The sequence below is a fragment of the Grammomys surdaster genome, unplaced genomic scaffold (assembly GCF_004785775.1).
Source record: "Grammomys surdaster isolate TR1022 unplaced genomic scaffold, NIH_TR_1.0 130, whole genome shotgun sequence".
Classification (NCBI taxonomy): Eukaryota; Metazoa; Chordata; class Mammalia; order Rodentia; family Muridae; genus Grammomys; species Grammomys surdaster.
Window position 1 is genome coordinate 26,845,550 of NW_021604588.1, and position 21,850 is coordinate 26,867,399.

Sequence of the window (21,850 nt, forward strand, 5' to 3'; positions counted from 1 at the left end):
GGAGTCAAATCTAGTAGATTGATTCATACTCTACAGAAAGGATTGTGGGAGAGGGACAAATATTGCTAGGCTAGGCACTGTGGATATGTCAGAATACACTGTGAGGTAAAACCCGAGCAGCAGCTAAGACCCGATCATGTGGGCCTAAGCCTCTATTCCTTTCAGCCCAGAGCTTCCTTTAACAATTCTTGAAGGTTGACTAGTAAGGTTCTCAGCTTTGGTTTATGTGGAAATGGTTCACTTATTTTAAACATTCTGTCCTGAAGGGTTTCTTCTTGATGAAAGATCATAGGTTAATTATTTCGTTTTAATAAACACCATTGTCTCCCAGCCTCAATTAAGAGAAGCCAGCTTTTACCTCCTGATTGTTTACTGCTTTTGTGGTTCTTTGAAGTAGCAAACTACTAAAACCTACCAAATTGCTCACTCTCTCTCTCTCTGTCTCTGTCTCAGAAACAGAGAGAGACAGAGAGGGACAGAAAGACAGAGAAAGTTCACTGAGTTTCCTAGATGTGAGATTGTTTTGAATCCAATGTTGGTAATTTTTTGTCAGTATTTATTCAAGTAATTTTCAATTATATTTTGAGATGGGGTCTTATTTTCTAAGATTGCATGTACTTAGAGCCATCCCTGGCTCAAGTGATTTCCTGTACTGTTCTTTACCAATTACATTTATATTTAACTACTTAATGTTCTTCATAAGTCTGTAAGTCAATCCTCTTTAAAAAAAATTCTTGATAAATTATGTTGGATTTCCACTGACCTGTCTTCAGTTCAACTAATCTTTTATTTAGTTATATAATATTTATTATATTATTTATAATACATAAATAAATATGGCTATGAAGATTTAGTTATATTTAAAGTTAGGGATATTGGCTATAATTTGAATGTTGTAAAACTCACCTTTTCAAGTACAGTGGAGGTCTGAGAAAAACATATTAAGGGGCACACTTATCTAACACAGTTTATACACAGGGAAGTTCTAGCACTCTAAAATTTCTCCAGGTCTGCTTGTAACACATCCTTGCTTTCCTACTTCTATAAACAGCCAGCCATTTGTCTGTTTTCTATTCATATCATGTAAGTGGACCACCTGCCTTTCACTGTTTCACTAAGTACTAGGGATGAGGGATCCACTTGTGGTTTTGCATAAGCCAAAAATTTACTCTGTTTTTTTCCTGAGTGTTAATTTATTATTTCTATTAGCAATAGATATTTGTTCCTCATTTCATACGGTGAATGTGTTTCCAGTTTGGGATGATTGTAAATAAGGTATCCAGAACATCCTTAGACATGTTGTTTGCGTGTTTCCATTTAATGTGGGTTGCTGAGTCATGTGGTACATGCAGTGGCTTGAATGCCAAATGGACCAGACACACTCAGTGTTTGAGCACTAGCTGGGGAAACTGTGGAACCTTTAGAAGGTGGAACCCTCTTTGGAGGAAGTGGGACCCTGGGAGTGGACTTCAAAGTTTTATAATCCTGTTCCACTTCCTGTCGGTTCTGTTTCTTGTTCTACTAAGATTCGAGAAATCCTAGTCACAATCCTGCCACCAAGGAGATGTTTGTGACTGTGCTCTTCTCTCCATGAGTTGCTGTGTCCTCTTAAAGTATGAGCCAGAGTGTCATTTCTTAATTTGTTTCTTATCAGGTATTTTGTCACAGTGACAATAAAAGTAACTAATATATAGATGTATATTATCATATATATTTATTTCAGTGTATGCATATAAAAAAAATTTCCAAATGTATTCTTCAAAATCCTTGCTCCACTTTGGGTTGTTCTTACCAGCAATGTCTCAGTTCCAACTACTCCATCTCTTTGCCAGTACCTGGTACTGCTGTGTGTGTGTGTGTGTGTGTGTGTGTGTGTACAGTATCTCAAGGTGTATTCAGGAACAGTTTTACTCTCTTTGCCTTTTATTTCTCATAGCTTATTGTTCTGGGCAGGCCCTCCAGCAGAGTGGTGAGAGCAGATTGTATTTAGCCAGATCCTTTCTTAATTAGAAAAAAAAAATGGAGTCTTTTACCATAATGTTGACTATGGGACTTTTGCAGGACATTGTTTATCAATGAAAGGATAATTATTTTCTCCTAGTTTGCTGAGTCTTATCATGAAAACATAATAAATTATGTCAGATACTCTTGTTTAGTTTTTGTAGTTGTTCCTCTTTTTTCACCTAATAAAGTGACTATACATAGGGTTAGGAAATATATATAACTCTTGATGGTGAATTGCACTGATTAACTTTGTACTGAAGTGGACTTGTAGCCCTGAGCTACACCAGGGCGTCTTCTTTGGTCATGAGAAACTTCTCTTCTTATGTATCATAGGTTTGATCGTCTCATGTCTTATTGAACATTTTAGTGTTATATTTTAAAGATATTGCTGATAATTTTATTATAGTATTTACAATATTTGGTCTCAGGAAAGTGCTGTTAACTACAAATTTTATTTCTCTAGAGATAAGGACTGTTTAGTTTATCTTTATTTCTAGTGAAGTTGGTACCTTGCATCTTTGAGAAACGTCAGTTACATTTAAGTTGTCAAACTGATGGCCATGAAACTGTGTGTAATATTTCCTTATCATCTTTGAATATCTGAAGGATCTTTAGTGATGCACTTCTTTTTATTCTTAATATTGCTTCACACACACACACACACACACACACACACACACACACACAGAGAGAGAGAGAGAGAGAGAGAGAGAGAGAGAGAGAGAGAGAGTGAGTCTGATTATAGGTTTATCTACTTTATCCATCTTCTCTAAAACTTAGATGTTGGTTTCAATTACCTTTCTTGTTCCCTTCTCCCTCTTCAGTTTCATTGATATCTGTATTTTTTTATCACTTTCTTGCAACTTGCTATTCAGGTTTAATTTTCTCTTTAGATTTTACAATGGAAGGCTAGGAATACGTCCCTAGGTCCCCAGTTTACAATTTTTCTTTTTATAAAGCAAACATATTTGCTAGGAACTAATTCTTCAGGTGAACCCTGGCAAAATTTGACATTCTAAGACATTTTCATTTTTATGGATTTCACATACTTCCCAATTTTCCTTCTGACTTCTTTTTTTTTTTTTTTGGTTTTTCGAGACAGGGTTTCTCTGTGTAGCCCTGGCTGTCCTGGAACTCACTCTGTAGACCAGGCTGGCCTCGAACTCAGAAATCCGCCTGCCTCTGCCTCCCAAGTGCTGGGATTAAAGGCGTGCGCCACCACCGCCCGGCTCCTTCTGACTTCTTTACCAATAGATTATTTAGAAATCTCTTGCACAATTTTCAAATTTTGTGGATTTCTTTACTGATTTCTACTTTCATTTCTGGAGAATAAATAATGTATTTTCAGTTACTAGATTTTTGTATTTGTAAAAAATTCTATTAGTCATCAGGCATGATGGCATACACCTTTAATTCCAGCACTTGAGAGGCAGAAGTAGGAGGATCTCAGTTCTAGGCTAGCCGGGGTTACATGGGAACACCTTAGATCAAAATAACTAAAACAAAACAAAACAAAAATGTCTTAGTACCTAGACTCTATTGACCTTACAGGTGTGGATGAATAAACATTTGCTATGATTCGGTGCTGTCTGTCTTTCAAGAGAAAAGCCAAGTGTCTCCATGGTTTTAGTAACTCTTCAGACTCTTAAACATTTTAGAATTAAAACAAAACAATATAAAACCCAAACATTTTTGTCCAGATTTTCTAATTCTTTCAGAGAGAGGACTGCTGATTATAATCTACTCTGCCATTACCTGTATCTAGACTGCTCCATTTTCCTGTAACACAGAGAACTCTTTTTTATCAATGTTATCCAGCCAGTATATGTTGAGTTTTTGGTTCTTTCAAACAAAAATATCCTAGCTATGGGAAGTAGCTCACAGGCCAGGAAATGAGAAGAGAATACCATAACTAGAATTATTTTTAAATTTAACTTAAAAACTATGAAATAGATTAGAACACAGTTTCATAAGAGGAGGAAGTACATAGGCTTTTACTATGTTTACTTTTAGGTAAAACTATTTCCAAATGAAGAAAGATGGTTACCTTTACACTCCGGAGGGTGGTTACTCCAAGTGTTATGGCCAGCACAGTATAGCATGCTCGTTCCAACAAGGGAAAATTCATCTGGTCCTGGGTTACGATCACAACTGTAAATTACTGCTTCGTGGTATTTGAATATTTTTATATCAGTAAAACTGTGTGTTCCATTTTTTATTTTTGGAGGTGGTAAACAATAGACCTCTTTATAAAAAGGAAAAAGGGGAAATAAAAGTTAAAAATAAGATAGCGTCTTTACGCACTACACTCTTAGAAAGTTCTACAAATTATTTTAAACAAATTCATCAATACAAGATTTCTGTAATTTATTTATGACCTCAATTTTCATCTAGAGGAGAGTTTCTATGACAAAATCCATCACTCCAAGTTTAAAGCACTAAGACATGATCCTTTAGGACAAATACTCATTTTCCTAACAAGGGAAAACACCAAGTTTATTTGTGAGACCATGCTAAGTTTTGTGCTACTCTATAGGGAAGATGATGATCGACTGATGAAAAACTGTGATGTAAAAAATTAAACTGAACACTGATGAGATATGTGTGGTAAGAGACGGCTACTTTCATTCAGTAGGCTGGCGGCTTACAATCATACTGGCATATTATCAGTTATCATTTTCATTCTCACAGTCCAATAAGCTTTTGCAGAAGCTACAAAGTTTGATAATCAAGTGTATTAATTCCCAATGTCTTCCTCTAAGCCAAATATTGAAACGATCACAACCGGAAAGCAGTGTCCCTTAGCCTTACTTTTTGAAATTTCGATAAAAACATCTGAGTTTATTGTCCTTAAAAAGAAATAATTGTTTTAAAGCATCTCCAACATGATTAATATCAATAGATATAACCACGGAGAAAGGTTTTTTGGGGGGAGTTCTTATCAATCTAAAATCATAATAGGGTCCTCAGGCCAAAATGGTTGAGAACTCAGAGTCTAAACTTTAAAAAGAGAATTTACTTACTTTTACAGCTTGGGACATGGCCATTCCAGTATGCATCATCACCTTTAAGCACACAGTGTAGAACTGACATACCAACTAAGTAATAACTAGATGAGCAAAGAAAAAAAAATTACTACTTTCTTTGGTAGCTGGTGAGAGACACACAGCAATGAAGGACAGTTTTAAATAGTTTTTTTCCCTTAGTATAGTAATTTGAGGGATAGGTTTTTAAGGTATAATGAAAGTATTAAACAACAGAAATAAATTTAAATCAGATGAAGAGTTTGTCTGTGAACACACGCTGCGGTATCTAGGAACATGTGATGTCTCCTGGCATCTTTGCTACCTCCTACAGTCATATCACTATGCTTCTGCATCTTTGCTCATCCATTCTGCTCTGGGAGGAGCAGAGAAGGAGAAAGGATTCCTTAGGAAGGACTGTCTGGGCTGGCTCCCGTCCTAGTTCCATGACTGATGGCTACTTAACCTCTGGCAGACCATTTAAAGTTTCTCTTGTTCCTCCCTCAGCTGAAAACATACAAATAGCTAGGTGTGGTAGCATACAAGTTTAATCCCAGAACCCAGGAGGTAGAGGCATGCATGTTTCTATGAGTTCAAAGCCAGTTTAGTCTACACAGCAAGCTCCAGGCCTACCTAGTGAGACCTCTCATAAAAAAAAAAAATCAAACATTTCATAGGATTGTTCAAGAGATTTAGATAAACTAGAGTCTGATATACAGCAAGTAGAAATAATGTTCTCTCTTACTTATTTTATGATCATAATGTCTTTCTAGAAGCTCAGGATTAATCCTATCATGTCTCTCCATGATTTAAATCCACAGATTATTATTTGGGACCCTCCTTGTCACCACTATGAAGTACTCTTCTCTGGTATTTGTTATTTTGCTCGATGGATTTTGTACCTACTGGGTTTCTCAACAAGGTTACAGTGTCTTTGAGAAAGATTTATGGCCTGAATGTTTGGTTCCCTAAATGTGCCTAGAAATTTTCCTCCACATAGCTTTAATTGGATGTTTTTATGTGATAGTTAAAAAATGATCAATGAAATTCTGTGTACAGTCACACCCTACTTTCCCCAAGAACTCATAATTACTTCTGAGAGAGCCCTAGGGAATAAAGACTGTTACTCAGTGGCTAATGCCTCCTTTTGAGACATTTCAGGTTAAGTAACAGTCTAGAAAACAATGTTTTCCGACTGAAATATCTTGTTACATGGTGGTTAATATGAGTCGTCTTAACATTCGACTTGTTAATACCTTCCAGAATTCTCCTTTGGTTAGCAATTCTACCTCAGTTTCATGATAACCCTACTTCAGCCTTGAGTTGCAGTGGCTATACTTGATTGGGAAGGGTAAGGTCACTATAATTACCCGCCCTCTTTGGAGCTGTATCCCAGACTGGTCTAGAACTCACTGTGTGTCCTAGACTGCCCTTAAACTCATGGAGATCCATCTGTCTCATCCCCCTGAGTGCTGGAATTTCAAATATGAATCATTACCCCTGGGATATTTTCCCATTCTTAATGTTGGTCATAGACATATTATTAGATACAGCAAGTATTATACATACATGTTTTCCTTCAGTTTCTTTATTTATTGAATATCTCTCCTATTTCCATAAAGTACCCAAATATTGATTGGCTAGGAGCAGCACAACTTGTCACATAGAAGCAAAATTAAGGTATATTTATTTGAATGCTTAAAAAGAGAAGTAAAATAATGGAGTCAGGAACATTTACCTTATTTCCCATAAGGACCAACTTACCCTTCCATACAAGTAAATTTAGCTCGAGCACCCCATGAAAATCTGCCATCTATGTAGTGTACTTTGCCGAATGAAGGGTCCTGTAACACAGTACATTGAACTTCTAGAAGAAAATAACAATGAAAATTTTTATCCAGCTCCAGTGCCAGTTGCACTTGAATCAATGTCAAAAATCACATATGGTTCTTTTGCGTGTGTGGCTTATTTAATGATTTCATTCTAAGAGTGTGGTGGTTCGAATAAGATGCCCTCCATAAAGGCACTTGAATAGTGGGCCCCCTGTCGGTGGCTGTGTGGGGAAGAGTAGGAAGTGTATGAAGCCATGCTGGAGGAAGAGTGTCACTGAAATGGGGTGTGCTTTGAGGTTTCAAAAGATTTGTTCTATTCCCATTATACTTGCTGATCCTGCTTGCCATTCTGAGATGGAAGCCCCCATTTCTTTCTGCCACCATGTCTGGAAAACCATTATGGATCTAACCCCTGAGACTATCAGCCCAATTAAACCTGGTCATGTTATTTATCTCAGTGTCAGAAAAGTAACGAAGACAAAGGGGAAGCACAAGAGTAGCAATTAGAAAATCAACTAAGGAAAAAAAAAATAGATTCCCTATAAATTTCTCAAAGCCTGAGGGGAAAAAAACCCTCATTTAAATCAAAGCCTTGTTTCACACAGGAATCTCATCCCTGCAATAGGGGTATATGACCCCATTCTAAAATGTCTAAAATCAATCAAACAATCAAGCAATCAAACAAACAAAAAGTTGAGTTTACTTACTAGTACAACCATCGTCTGAAATAGGGACCCATGTGTGATTTGGCTCACAGGTAGCAATCATCAGGTATGGAAACAGATATCGGTACCCTTTTTTACACTTGTATTCTATTGTCTCTCCAACCGCGTAATAGAGTTTAGGTGTACCCTTGAGTTCCATGGCTTCAAATGGCGGTGGCAGTTCACAGGCATCTAGGAACAGTACAGCAAGAGCATGAAGATGCAGTGTGAGTGCCACTTTTATCAACTGGAAAATGTTATCTTATAGCGGGAAGGATAGAAAAAGTAGAAATGTTCTCAGCAAGATTCTAAATGTGGCATGCCTTTCTTTACTCAAGCAGCAGCGACAGAGCAAGAACGCCGTGACTTGTTCAAAATAACACCTATTAAATAATCTTTATTCAAAAGTAAAAAGATATGATTGATGGTTTGCGTTTTTTAAAAAAGAAAGCTATGAGAGCATCATGTTCTGATGACTGTTATCCTAAGACATGGCTCATGAAACTGTTAAGGACTGTGTGTCGTTAATTAGCACTTGTCTAGTACCCAGTACCAAAGCTGACTGAGTACTGTGATTGAAATTCAAATTCTTTATTATTCAGGAAATTTGCTTTGATGATATCTGAAAATCATATTTCTTTGCTGTTTTCATCCACTCTTTAAAAAAAATTTTATTAGTTTAGCTGTAAACATTTCTGTGTTAATGTTTCTTTCCTGTCAAAATATTTACACTTTGCTAGTTTACTATGGATTCATTTTGCATTGCTGCTATAATTAGAAAGTGAATTCCAAATACTGTGGTTTGTATTTTCCCATAAGTACAGTGATAACAGATACCAGAACTTATTTTTTCATAACAATAGTGATAAGGATTCTTTGTAAAAAAATTAGAAATACCAAATACTCAGCACTGTGCCAAACATATCTTTGACTAACTTGTCTTTGTGCTCATCATTTAAACAGAGTTCCCCTCTATTGGACAAGAAAACTGAAGAATCACAAGTGGAGAAACCACTTTAGGAATGCTAGTGTAGGTAGCACACTAGGTGTCAATCTAGGCAACCTGTGTCCAGGCTACACTGGGCACCACTGCCAATGCAGTTGTCCCTTTCTAGTCCTCATCTGGGACTCCCCAAGGCAGATGCCACGGTATCCTGTGTTTAGTCCTCAAGAAATTGCCTTTTATGATGCTTGGGGACATTACAGCAGCTCTAGTCTAGACTCAAGATGACTGAGCCAAGGATCACATTGGATCAAGTTGTTCCACACATCGGATAAACACATCATAACTTGAACTGCTCCAAAGTAGCCACTCACCTCTCATGATTCGTTTTAGTACTCTACCGTTCTCTTGTCTCTTTCGTGTCAAACTAAGTAACTACTGGTCAGCTGTGTCCCACCTGGGAATGTCTTTGCTTACATTAATCCTCAGTCTAGTTCCTAAGTATGTATGCTGAGCAACTCTCCTCTTTTTTTAGACACTTGGAGGGAACATCTTGTGTTTCAACTCTGAAAGCCGCACTCAGTTCCATTTCTTTGGGCTGTCCCCTATTAGGGTATTTCAGATAGGTCACATGTGGCTGTGTTTAACAGGTAAGGTGAAATCTAGTCATCATGTGTCCACAATGTCCAGGACCAGCTTCTCTCAGGAACATGAGAGTGCAACAAAGACACTTGCAAGGATTATATTGTCATGATTTTCATAATGAAAATAGTCATTTTAAAGATTTATACATTGGAGAAAGAAGAGAGGCATTTATTATTTTTCTTTTTCTTTCTTTTTTGTCTGTTTACTAGGATTTTATAACTCAGCATTTGACCATATAAAGACTATTTCCTGCATTGTAGAACACAGTAACGACTGAGATACTAGTATAGGCATTTACTGATCGAAGCAAGACCTAAAATAGGCCTAAGAGAGCAGCCATAACAGGAGACTGCAGCTTCACAGAAGCAGTCACTCTTCTGAAGGAAAGAGATCAACCTCAAAATGTGACAGATTCTCTTCTGCACTCCTGATGAGCACTGTCCAGCTACACACCGCTTTCCTTACAAATCGAGTTGTTCTGAGAATGAGACCTTCTTCTCCTTGAATTTCCCCTACCTAGCACAATAAGTTTTCCTTTTATGTTTTCTGGGTTTCAATCTATATTTTGCTTTTCAGATTTTATCTTGTTTTCCTTCATTTATGTTATATCATATTCATTTTTTTCTGTTTTTCTCTATTTCAAATAACTGCAGAATCTTCTTTTAGCTCATCCCAAACATTATTCTTTAAAAAAAAAATCCATAGGTTTCCAATTATGCTAGTACCTGCCCCTTCTATTTCTTGTGAAGTGAATTTTTATAGTGATTGATGAAAAGCAAAGTTTTTTTTTAAAGAACTTTCCTCCTGCAAGCAGGAAGAATCTTTTCTGTGCGTGCTCCAAGCCTTGTCCAAATATATTTAACATTCTGGTGGTTGAGTTTTGTAAGAGCACCAACAATAAGACAAAAACAAAAACAAAACAAAAAACAAGGAAACATTAGGAGTCACTCATGTGAAAAATGAAAAGATCTCTTGCTTCCTCTTCAGAGAGGTAGAGATCAGAAAATCGAGTTTTATAGATATGATTGCAAGTGGAGAGACGAGTGAAGCTGGGTCATGCCTACTGAGGATCTTCAGAGGAGGTCTCCCTGGGAGGTAAGGCTGCAACTAAGTCTGAAGAGAAGACAGTCAGATACAAAATATCAGGAGAACGTTCCATGTAAGAAACAGTGACAAACCAGTGGTTGAAAGTGTCAGAGTTTGGATTAAATGTCCTGCCCCTCAGTTATTTTAAGATTCAGTCAGAGAAGCATGTTCCTTGACTCCAGAGCATGGTTCTAGTCCTTCATGTTAAGCTTTGGTCAATATTTGCTTCGGTTAATATTTTAGCAAATATTCATAGATCATATACTATGTATCTGCTATAGGGGATCTATCAGCATGATAAAGTGCCTGCTTACATTCCAACACATACATGTGTGTGAACAATCAGTGGAAGACTATCACAGAAACAAGACTGGTTTGTCACTGCCTCCCAACATGTCTATCCTCGGGACCAGTGCAGAGCCTTTAACATAGAAGGCAAAAGTTGCTGAATGGATGCCGATAAGGAAAAATACAGAAATACATAAAGACTACATGAACAAGATTATGTATATATCAGACACAAAAACAGAGTGTTACAAACAAAAGAAATTGAAGGTCTTTGTGTAAATTTTTACAAAGTAACCATGTATAGTATTTATTCCATGTAATGAAACACCATTCAAATGTGGTTGTATAAACTAATTTTTTCGATAAAAGTTAGATGGATAAAACTAAGTTTAAGTTCATGAGCCAAGCTGAAAACCAGAGTGTTACTTATACTTCTTGTCTCATGAGTGATGTTTACACTGTTCTTTTTCTGCTATGACTTTATCTGTAAAGGACGATGATGTCTCAGAGCCATTTGGTAATGGAATCAGACACTGTTTATATTGGCTAGGAATGGACAATAATTCCAAGCAAGGAGTAGGGGTGTGACGAATGTGATTAAACATACTGTATGTGGGAAAAAATCTAATAAAACTGTAAAGCCAAACAAAATAGCTATTTGCAAACCAAGACCATACTGTCTCAGGCAACGAGGACATTCGACTTAAGATAAAACAGGCCTAGTGTGACTTTCCCTCCCTTCTAAGCCCAGAGTTGCTTACTCACAGCATAAGCAGTGCAAGCTGCTACTGACACAGTGGAGCCCTAGGTGAACATCTACCCCTCTCTCCACTCAGGTTGACCACCCCTTAAGTGCTGCCTACTAAGCAGGTCTGCACTCTGGGGATGGGGAGTACATGATCTCCACAGCCACAGCAAAACTCATACATTTGCACAACCCTAGGAGAACTCTACCAGGTCCTCCTGAGCTCCTCCCAGCTTCTCTGCGACACAGCCTTTCTCCTGGATCCTACCAGATAAACTAGACAGCAGAAACAGAAGGGCCTCAGCGGAGATGCCCAGGGAGCACCAGAACAAAGTGCAGCTCTTCCTTCTACGACGGGGATGCATCGAGTCTGGCTTAAGAGGCGCCGCTGTCATGTCACCAGACTGAAAGGAAAACTGGTCGCCGGGAAGCCAGAGGGCAAGTTTTGAGCTAGGTGAACAGACGCAACAATCCTGAAACTAAACAGTGCAGAGCGACACAACAGGTGGGCGTGGCCAGGCCGCTCCTGGCCGGTTAGTGACTGGGAGTGCAAGCTAGGCCAATCAGCTGGCAGTGAGGCGGGACCTCAGTTCAAGGGGCTGGGCCATAGGGTTGAGCTCCCGCCAAGAATTTTGGGCTTCTCAACTATTTTCCATTGTCCCGCCTTGCTGGGCTCCTTCCTTACCACTTTTAACTCCTCAGGTATGTAGCTGCATTACTCCCAAGTCCTCGGCAGCTTTGCTGCACTATTCGACTTGGAGGCACAGGCCTCGCCCTCAGCTGTGCAGAGCTCCTCCCTCATCAGGGTTGTGCTCCGCTCAGGGCTGTCTTCCTACTGTTGCTGCTTTAGGTATTCCTCCTTCAGATTCTCTGTATAGCGGTTTTAAGGTGTGCTTACCAGCTGGGGCGAACCTTGGCTCACATATACAAGGAGGCCACTTTATTGAGGAAGAGTGGAAAGACTTGTTGGCCCTGTGATCACTGCTCCGAACTTGAACTTGAAGAATAAAGTCAGGAACCTAAAAACAGAGACCTAAAGCACTATCAGGAGGCTGCCTCAGACATGTTTTTGGCATTAGTCACATCTGATTAGGGCAAGTACTTATATTTTCCTCATTTGAATTCTCTTACAACCTCATCTTACGAATCCTCAAATCTCAACGGTCTCCTCACTGGGTTCTTAGTTTCTAAAGCCACCCTCCCTACACACACACACACACACACACACACACACACACACACACACACACCATTGTTGCTGTAAATTATTGTACAAACACTTCCCTGTGGGAAGCATTGCAAGCCCACTCCTGAAGTTGAGCTATTATGTGTTAGCCCTGCTTTGGAATGCTTTCAGTGACCATGTTGACAGTGAACATCCCAGGATTCTGACAAATGCCTGGAGTCTAGAGTCAAAATGAAGGGAGAGGATTCAAATTAGAGGTGTTTTTCCCAGGTCATGAGAAATGTTTTATTAAAGTGTCAGAGAAGCAAGGAGGGAAGGGGAAAAGGTGTGTGGAGCAAAATAGTACTCTTAAATTCCTGTAAGCTTCTTGAAGGGTGGTAGGACAGTGGGGAGGAGGGGCATTTATTCAAGTGGTGGAGAACTCAGCTGTTAGGTGCTTTTTGTGTGTCTCATGAATTAAGCTTACATTGTGGTTTTCAGAGGGTGGTCGTAGTGGTTTGAATGGGAATGGCCCCACAGACTCATGTGTTTGATACTTGGTCCATAGAGAGTGGGACTATTTGAGGTGTGGCTTTGTTGCCGGAGATTTGACTTTGTTGGAAGTGTGTTACAAGGCAGTGGGCCTTGAGGTCTCAGAAGCTCAAACCAGTTCTCTGACTGTTACCTGTGGATTCTGATGTAGCACTCCCAGCAGTTTCTACAGCACCATGTCTGGCTGCATGCCACCATGCTGTCTACCATGATGATAATGAACTAAACCTCTGAAAATGTAAGCCAGCCCCAACTTTTTCTGTCTAAGAGTTGTGTTGGTCATGGTATTTCCTCACAGTAATACAACCTTAAGACAGTGGGATAACAGCTACAGGCCAGCCGACCTTTCTGCATAGTGGATCAGGATCTAACTTCATCTCTAGGAATTCAGGTAAAAAGTAAAAAGAAAAAACAACAACAACAACAAAAACAAGTATAGAAACAAGGACTGTTCTCACAAGGACACTTGCTTTTGGCCTTACATTTGTCTCTGTGATTTTTGTTCTCGTAGTGTGTTGGGAATGTACATGTCAGTTTGGGTGTGTGCACCTGCACATGTAGGTAAGTGTGCATACATGAGTGTGTGTTGGTTGTAGAGGCCAGGGTCAACGCCTGTTGTCGTCCTTGGTCACACTGTCTTCATTAGGGTTTTATTGCTGTGAAGAGACACCATGACCATGACAACTCTTATAAAGGAAAATATTGAATTGGGGTTGGCTTACAGCTCAGATGTTTATTAGTCCATTATTGTCATGATGGGAAGCATGTGACCTGCAGGGAGATGTGGTGATGGAGGAGGAGCTAACAGTTCTGCATCTGGATCCTCAGGCAGAAGAAGAAACTGTGAGCCACTAGGCCTGGCTTGAACTTCCTAGTCCTCAAAGCTCACCCCTTTGTGACTCACTTCTTTCCACAAAGCCACACCAACTCCAACAAGGCCATACCTCCTAATAGTGCCATTCCCTAAGGACATATGGGGGCCATTTTAATTTAAACCACCACACACTCCAACTTATTTTGTGAGCCAGACTGAATCTAAAGCTTATTGAGCCAGCAAGCCTCAGGATCTTCCTGTCTCTGCTTGTCCATCTCTTCCCCTTCAGGACTTCCTATGTGGGTTCTGGGGATCTGAATGCGAGTCCTCATGCTTGTGCAAGAGGCATGTAATGGGGAAATACATCATATTACAAACTTTCAAGAATTCCCTGATATCTTTTTGCGCTAAAGTGCCACTTTTTGTATGGTGGTGGTGGGGGTTAGTGGCCTCTGCATAGGCCTTTTTCTTCCCTTTTCATAATCTAAAGTCAAGTTGATATCTAGCTCATCCTTATGGTGCCTGTCTCAGGGTTTCTATTGCTGTGACAAAATACCATGATCAAGAAGCAAGATGGGGAAGGAAGGGTTTATTTGGCTTTATTTGGTTCCTATAGAACCCAGTATCACCTGCCTAGGGGTAGCCCCAAAAGAAGAGCTGACCCCCCAAACCCCAAATCAATCTGTAATTATGAAAATGCCCTACAGGCGACTCCACAACCCAATCTTATTGAGGCATTTTCTCAATTGAGGCTCCCTCCTCTCCAGTGACTTTATTTTGTCTCCAATTGACATAAAACTAATCAGGACAGTGTCAAACCAATTATTATGTAACACACCTTTAAAGAAGCTAGTAAAACACAGAAACAAGCAAAAATTAAGTGCAAATATTATGTTCAAGATCCAGAAATATTCTGACATTTATTGAGATCATAAGCATAGCTCAATATCTGTCTATCTATCTGTCTGTCTGTCTGTCTGACTATCTATCTATCTATCTATCTATCTATCTATCTATCTATCTATATTAAATATACAGGAACAGTTGTTATAATTTTTCTTCATATGTATAGTGTGTATGCATGTGTGTTCATGCACACATCTGTGCATACCTCTTTGTGTGTATCTCCATTCATGTGCCTTTGAGGCCTGCGGTTGATATTGGGAATCTACAGCTTAAAAAAGAGGTCTTTATTTTTATTCTATGAGTATTTTGCCTGAATATACGTCTGAAGACCATGTGTATGCAGTGCCCTCAGAGGACAGATGATGGTTTTAGACTCCCTGGAATTGGAGTTACAGATGGTTGTGAGGCCAGCCACCATGTGGATGCCAAGAACTAAACCCTAGGTTCTATGCAAGAATAACAAGTGCTCTTAATCATCTCTCCAGCCCCAGGAATCATGTTCAGTTACTCCCCCCTTCATCTTCAGAGGCAAGGTCTGTCTTAGTTAGGGTTTTACTGCTGTGAACAGACACCATGATCAAGGCCCTTTTATAAGAAGAACATTTAATTGGAGATGGCTTACAGGTTCAGAGGTTGAGTCCATTGCTATCAGGGCAGGAGCATAGCAGGGCCCAGGCAGGCATGGTAAAGGAGGAGCTGAGAGTTTAAAATCTTGTTCTTAAGGCACACAGGAGAAGGCTGGCTTCCAGGCAGCTAGGATGAGGGTCTTAAAGCCCATGCTCACAGTGAGAGGCTACTCCAACAATGACACATCTCCAAATAGTGCCTCTCCCTAAGCTAAGCATATTAAAACCACCACATTCCACTCCCAGTCCTCCATAGTCTTGTCAAAACACATGAGTCTATGGGAGCCATATCTAGCCATAGCATAATAAAAAATACATTTAGTCCAACTTCCAATGTATTCACAGTCTATAGCAGTATCAACAATGTTGAAGATCCAAAGTTCAAAGTCTCTTCTGAGATTCATCTAATCACTTAACTGTAATCCCCAAAGCAATATAGGAAACCAGCTGGGCAAACTTTAAATTCTGCATCTCCATGTCTGATGTCAAGGAGGTCTTCAGATCTCCAACTTCTTTTTCATCTTTGTTGACTGAAACAAACTTCTTTCTCCTGGGCTGGTTCCACTCCCTGTTAGCAGCTGTCTTCAGCAGATAGCCCATGGCTCTGTCATCTCAAACATCTTGGGGCCTCCAAAGCAACTTCAACGTTAACAGCTTTTTATTCCAGTGTCTTGCATCCACACATGATCTTCTGGGCTCCTACAAAGGACTTTCATCACTTCTCCACCTCTGCCCTCTGTAGCACTCTAGGCTCTGGTTGACTCCAATCCATTGCTGCTGCTTTTTGGTGGTCTTCCCATGGTACTGGCATCTCCAATATGCTGGGCTTTTCTGCTGCAAGTAGGCTTCATCAATAGCCTTTCTTCATGGTGCCAAGCCTCAACTTCTTTGTGTGACACATTCAGTACTGGGCCTTCCCTAGATTCTCACAGTACCAAGCCTCAGCTGCTCTCCATGACCCCTTCATACATTCAAAACCAGTACCACCTGGGTAATTCTTACACACTACAAGTCCAGCCGCAGCACAGGGTACAATTTTGGCTATCTCTGGAACACAGCTTCTTTGTGCTCTCACAAAACATTTTCAAGATTTCACTTCAGTAATGCTGGTCTCTTCTTAATCACCACTAATTTCTAAGCTCCAGCTAACCAGCATCAATTGTCCCGGTAGTCCCTTCTATTTTTGACTCTAAAGCCAGAGCCACATGGCTGAATCTGCCCAGTTCTGCTGATTGCTGGAGCTGGAACATGGCCCCTTGTTCTATTAAATTATCACCAGCCTTCTGTTTTCAAACTCCTTCATGGCCTAAGCTTGGATGTTCTAGAACTTGCTTGGTAGACTGACCTTGCAGAGATCTGCATGGCTCTGTCTCCTAAATGCTGGGATCAAAGGCATGTACCACCATGCCTGGACTTAAGCTTTTCTCTTAAGCTTGGAACTTGCTCTATACCAGGCTGGCCTTGAACTTAGAGATCTGCTTGCCTCTGTCTCCTTAGATTAAAGGTGTATTACCACCTTGTTTGGATCTATGCTTTGCTAGGTGGGATCTTGCCCCAAAGTCACCACTCCCCTAATCTGTGTTTCTTATTGAACATAGGATTCAGATCCATTTCACTTCCTGGTGCTCCTTTATTACTATACATTTTGTACTTTAACTTTTGAAGCTTGCTGTGCTTCATCAAAAGGCTCTTCATAAAGAGTGAACTTTAGTAACCACACAACAGACTTTATACCAGGCTGTTTGTAGACTTCCTTTGTCAAAGCAATTTATCTAAATCTCTTCACTTTAGCCTCAGGCAGACTATTTGGACAATGGAAAAAAGCAGACACATTCTTCATCAAAATTTTACAAGGACAGTCTCAAGACCACATACTGAAATTCTTCTCCTCGGAAACCTCTAGAGCCAGGCTTCAACTGTGCAAATCACCCTCAGCACCAGGTCTTCCGTATTTCTACTAGGATAGCCCACTAAGCTCTCCTCTCAAAACATTCCACTGCTTTCCAAATCCAAAGTCCCAAAATCCACATACTTCCAAAGGATGGTCAAGTCTATCATGGCAATACCCACTCCTGATACCAAGTTCTGTCTTAGTTGGGATTTACTGCTGTAGTCAGACACCATGAGCAAGGCCACTGTTATAAGAGAAACATTTATTTAACTGGGGTTGGCTTACAGGTTCAGAGGTTCAGTCCATTATCATCAAGGCAGGAGCATGGCAGTGCCTAGGCAGGCATGGTGCAGGAGGAGCTGAGCTTAAAGTCTTGTTCTGAAGGCAAACAGAAGAAGGCTGATTTCCAGGCAGCCAGGTTGAGGGTCTTAACGCCCACAATGACACACCTGCACCAAGAAGGCTATACCTACTTCAGCAAGGCCACACCTCCAAGTAGTGCCAGTCCCTGGGCCAACCATGTTCAAACTACAAGGTCTTTCAATCAAATTCAAAGCTCACTGATACAGAGAGTTTCAATAGCCAACTTGCTCAAGAAATATTTCTCAGCCGTCTGAGGCTTGACTTACAAGAGGGATTCTGGGAATCTGTACTTGTTCCTCTTGGTTGTGTGTAAGGGCTTTAAGTGCTAAACTATCTCCCTTGCAAGAGACATTTATCTTAAGTGTGAACATATGATTATTAACTAGTTGAGTTTTGTGAAAAAATAACATATAATTTATAAATATCTGTGAGGCACCATGTAATGTTAAGGTACATATATATCCAAATAAATTGCATAATTGTGATGGCTAAGGAAGCCCCATTCTGTACCAGGTAACCTCCTAGTACATTTTAACCTCTGCCCTAAATTCCTCAAAGATGAGCTTCTAGCATCCTGCACCTTCCCCAGAATGGTGTAAGTGCTGCTAGAGAATTAACCATTTGCTCTGGCTTTTGAAAATCCACTTATTGCTACACACAAGGGAGTAAGACACCGCCTTTATTGCTGTGTACAAGAGGGGACTCATGTAGCTGAGGGGAGGAAAATAGTTTCTCACACAGCTACACATTCACAGAAACAAGATAATTGTGGTCTCCAAGTTTACAAACCATTCCCTTCACCCCTTCTGACCAACACATCTTCCATTTAGCTTTAAAGCTGCTGTCCTACAAGTAGCGTATATAAGATTGTAATTATGATCTGCATTGAGCCTGTTGTCTTTTCTGGGTGGTCCTGAACTCTGTAACATATTTAAATCAACGTAAACATATCAGTCTCGGTGATTTACAGAGAACAGTTTGTAAAGCAATTCTAGCTTCTGTTTCTATAGGGTCATAGGTTTCCCAGGGCTGCGCTGCTTTTCAGTCCACGCCAGCACTACTTCTCCTACCTGGCTCTAACGTAGCTAGTGCTGACTGATGCATCTTAAAGGTTGTACTTTCTTAGTTGATATGACAGTTGTTCTTTTATTTCATTTTTTAAAACACAGAGCATGGTACAAAGAACTTTTAAAGTAGAAGAAACCCAGCATTTAGGCTTTTTCAGATAGTTTTCTTGAGTACTCTTGGTCACTCTCGCTATCACCATTTTTAATACAGTTTTTTAATTTATTTTTAAATGAACAAAAGTTCTTCTATATACGAGAAGAGGTGGTAATTGATATTACATGTTTTTCTCCAATCTGTTTTTAAGGTGTGGTCTGTTTTAAAAATGTAGGAACAATTTGAGAAAAATATGCACATATAAAGACATATATGGAAAAGCCTAATAAAAATAAATTAGTAGTGACTATTGCTACATAGAATAATTATTTTTCATATATTTTTACATTTTCCTAATGTTCTTTAATGAGCTTATTCCATATTATGAACATTTTAAAATAAGAAAGGAAGCTTTATAAGCCTTAACTCCTAAAGGACATCTCCTTTTTTTCAAGTCATCCTGTTTCCTGCGCACTCTAAGCAGACGACATGTGATGTCAACCTACAGTAAGGGTGTGAGGGAGTGACCACAGGCAGGATGGAGGTGTCATTCCTATGAAGTAATGTCAAAGACATGACTCTCGGATCTTATTCTGTTGAAATGAATTGCTTCTAAACTAACATGTAATTCTAGATATCCATAAAGTTGCAGGTTTTTGTTATTGGTTTGTTTTGTCAAGAAGGGACATTTCAAATAACAGGATATTTACATTTAGATGACAGCACTGTGAACATCTAAACTATGAAGAACTCATACGCTAATAATTGAAAGGACAATATAAACTCCATTTGTCTCCATTTTAGGACCAGGCCTAATTTTAAAAAGATAGCCACCAGTCCCAGGAACTAGGCCATAGATCATCAGCTCCAGGAACACACCATAAATCCCAGGGACTAGGTCATAGGTCACCAGCTCCAGGAACCGACCAAAAATTCCAGAAATAAGGTCATAAAATCCCCTCCCAAGGAATAGCCTGGAGATAACCAGAAAAATGGGAAAATACCTTATCTCCGGATGGGCTGTCTGTGCTGGGCAGCCCTATCTCAACCTGTGGTTAAACATTCATGACATAGGAATGCAGACCACTGACTACCTAGCACAAGCCAATCAGAAGCCCATCCCTGTGACCTCCCCAGCACTCACCAGTGAAATTTTAGATTACCTAACTCATTCTCTAAATATAGAAGAACTAACATAGTCGTCAATCAAAGTTCTACTAATGTCACCACTTTGGCCCGGGCCAATCACATTAGAGATTACCTAATCCTTCTGGAGATCCCCTGCTTCCTTATAAGGCCAGATCCCTTTGTCTAGGGATGCCATTTGGAAGAATGGCTGACCCCCACATGCTGGTTGATTCTGCAGAGTAAATGCTTTGTCCTTGCATAGTGTCTGAGTCTAGACTCTTCCTTCACTGACTTCCAGACTCTTCCATAATCAGGATGGTGGTATTACATATAAACGCAGATTCATCAAAACTGTTTATTACCCTTTGCTGTGGTTTCTTATGCAGGGCACAAGAAAGTATGATGTAAAGGAAGAAGTGGACTAGAAAGAAAGGATTAATGATACACTTTATATTTTTTTCCTTTTGTTAATTAATAAACAGAAACTAGTTCAGAAAAATACACATGTCACCCACAACAGACAAAGCATTTCTCTGAGACTCTTTACAAGTGTACTTGTGGCAGAGGTAAGTTCTCTAAGAGAAGAGTCAGTTTTAAAAAGCATGTTCTTCTCTTGTTATTACCATGAAGAATGAGCAAGGGTGGCATATTCAGTACAGGGTACCAGGGTTCTTTTCTGACAAGGCTTGGACCTTTCTTTTCTAGCCTGAATCCTGTGCTTCAACCAGTGGACAAGCCCTGAGGGCCTACCTGGCTTCCAGATGTTATTGCCTACTTGACTGTTCTTCCTTGTTCATATTCTCTCTCTTTCTCTCCCTCCTCCTCTCCCTCCCTCCTCCCTCCCTCTCTCTGTCTCTCTGTCTCTCTGTCTCTCTCTGTCTCTCTGTCTCTCTGTCTCTCTCTCTCTCTCTCTCTCTACACACACACACACACACACACACACACACACACACACACACTCAACTAGTCAGCATCACCCACTACCTTCACCATCTGCCTCCACCTTGTCTCTGCTTTGCTCTGACACTTCTCCTGGGCACACAGGTCTTGTGCTTAGAACAGATTCTCACCCTTGTCTATAAAGTGTTGCCAAAAATAACTAACCCCATGCTTTGTAAAACTGTGGTCAAGGCTGACCTTGATGATCTCTTTATGGAATGATTTTGATTTTTCTTTTCAGAATCAAGGTAAGCCTCATGCCTCAGAGTTCTCCAGAGTGTGTGTTAGGATTATAGGAGTCAACCGTCACATCTAGCTCAATATACATAAAGCAGTCTATATGTTTACTGTTTTAAAGAATGAGTTCATACTACTTTTTATTTTTATTTTTTTATTTTTGAGGCAGGTTAAATATCCTGAGTGGCCCTGAATTTGTGACATTCCTTCTGTGTCTGCTCTCAAGTGCTGAAATTATATGTATGAACCACACATCTAGATCTTAAAAGAAAATAGTTTATTTTAAATTGATACACAGAGTTTCAGAGACACCATTTTGCGTTGCAGCTACTTAGGAGGCTTCTTGAGTGAGTGAATTCCATGACGGGCTAGAGGTACTTCAGGAAAAAGAAAAATGAAAAAGTGTTTCAGGTGGGTAATCTTGCATATATGGATCTAAATATTTTAAGCAATTTATGGAATGTTTAAAAAATAATTTCCTTGAAAAACAAACCTAGGTCCCAGTCTGTTATTCTTTCCCTATAGTATAATTACATGGTTAGCTTGAAACTTGTTCTGCACAATTTTCCCAACAACAATCCCAATAGTAAAGGAAACAAACTCTACACCTAAGAACCTTGGATACAGACTTTAAAAAAAATCCCCCAAAGCATTGCATTCTATGTTAGTTTGTCTGAAATTTTAAAAAAGTGAGTATTTCATTTTCTTTTGTATATAGTATTAAAAAAATAAGCTTCAAGATAAAAGGAAAAAAGTGACTAGGAAACTTGATAATAAATAGAAAGCTTAGTGAATTCA

At 39.6% G+C, this 21,850-nt stretch overlaps 1 protein-coding gene across 2 annotated transcripts in view; it reads right to left on the reverse strand.

The window, feature by feature from the left end:
* Positions 1–11,666, reverse strand: part of Cd46 (CD46 molecule) — a 34,065-nt gene extending 22,399 nt beyond the window's left edge. For both annotated transcript variants that reach the window (XM_028759545.1, XM_028759544.1), the window contains exons 1-5: positions 11,539–11,666; positions 7,567–7,755; positions 6,792–6,894; positions 5,028–5,113; positions 4,052–4,249 (exon numbers count right to left, since the gene is read on the reverse strand). In XM_028759545.1, coding sequence (XP_028615378.1) covers positions 4,052–4,249; positions 5,028–5,113; positions 6,792–6,894; positions 7,567–7,755; positions 11,539–11,665 — 703 coding nt within the window. In that variant the 5' untranslated portion in view covers position 11,666. The remainder of the gene's footprint in view (positions 1–4,051; positions 4,250–5,027; positions 5,114–6,791; positions 6,895–7,566; positions 7,756–11,538) is intronic.
* Positions 11,667–21,850: the final 10,184 nt, after the last annotated feature.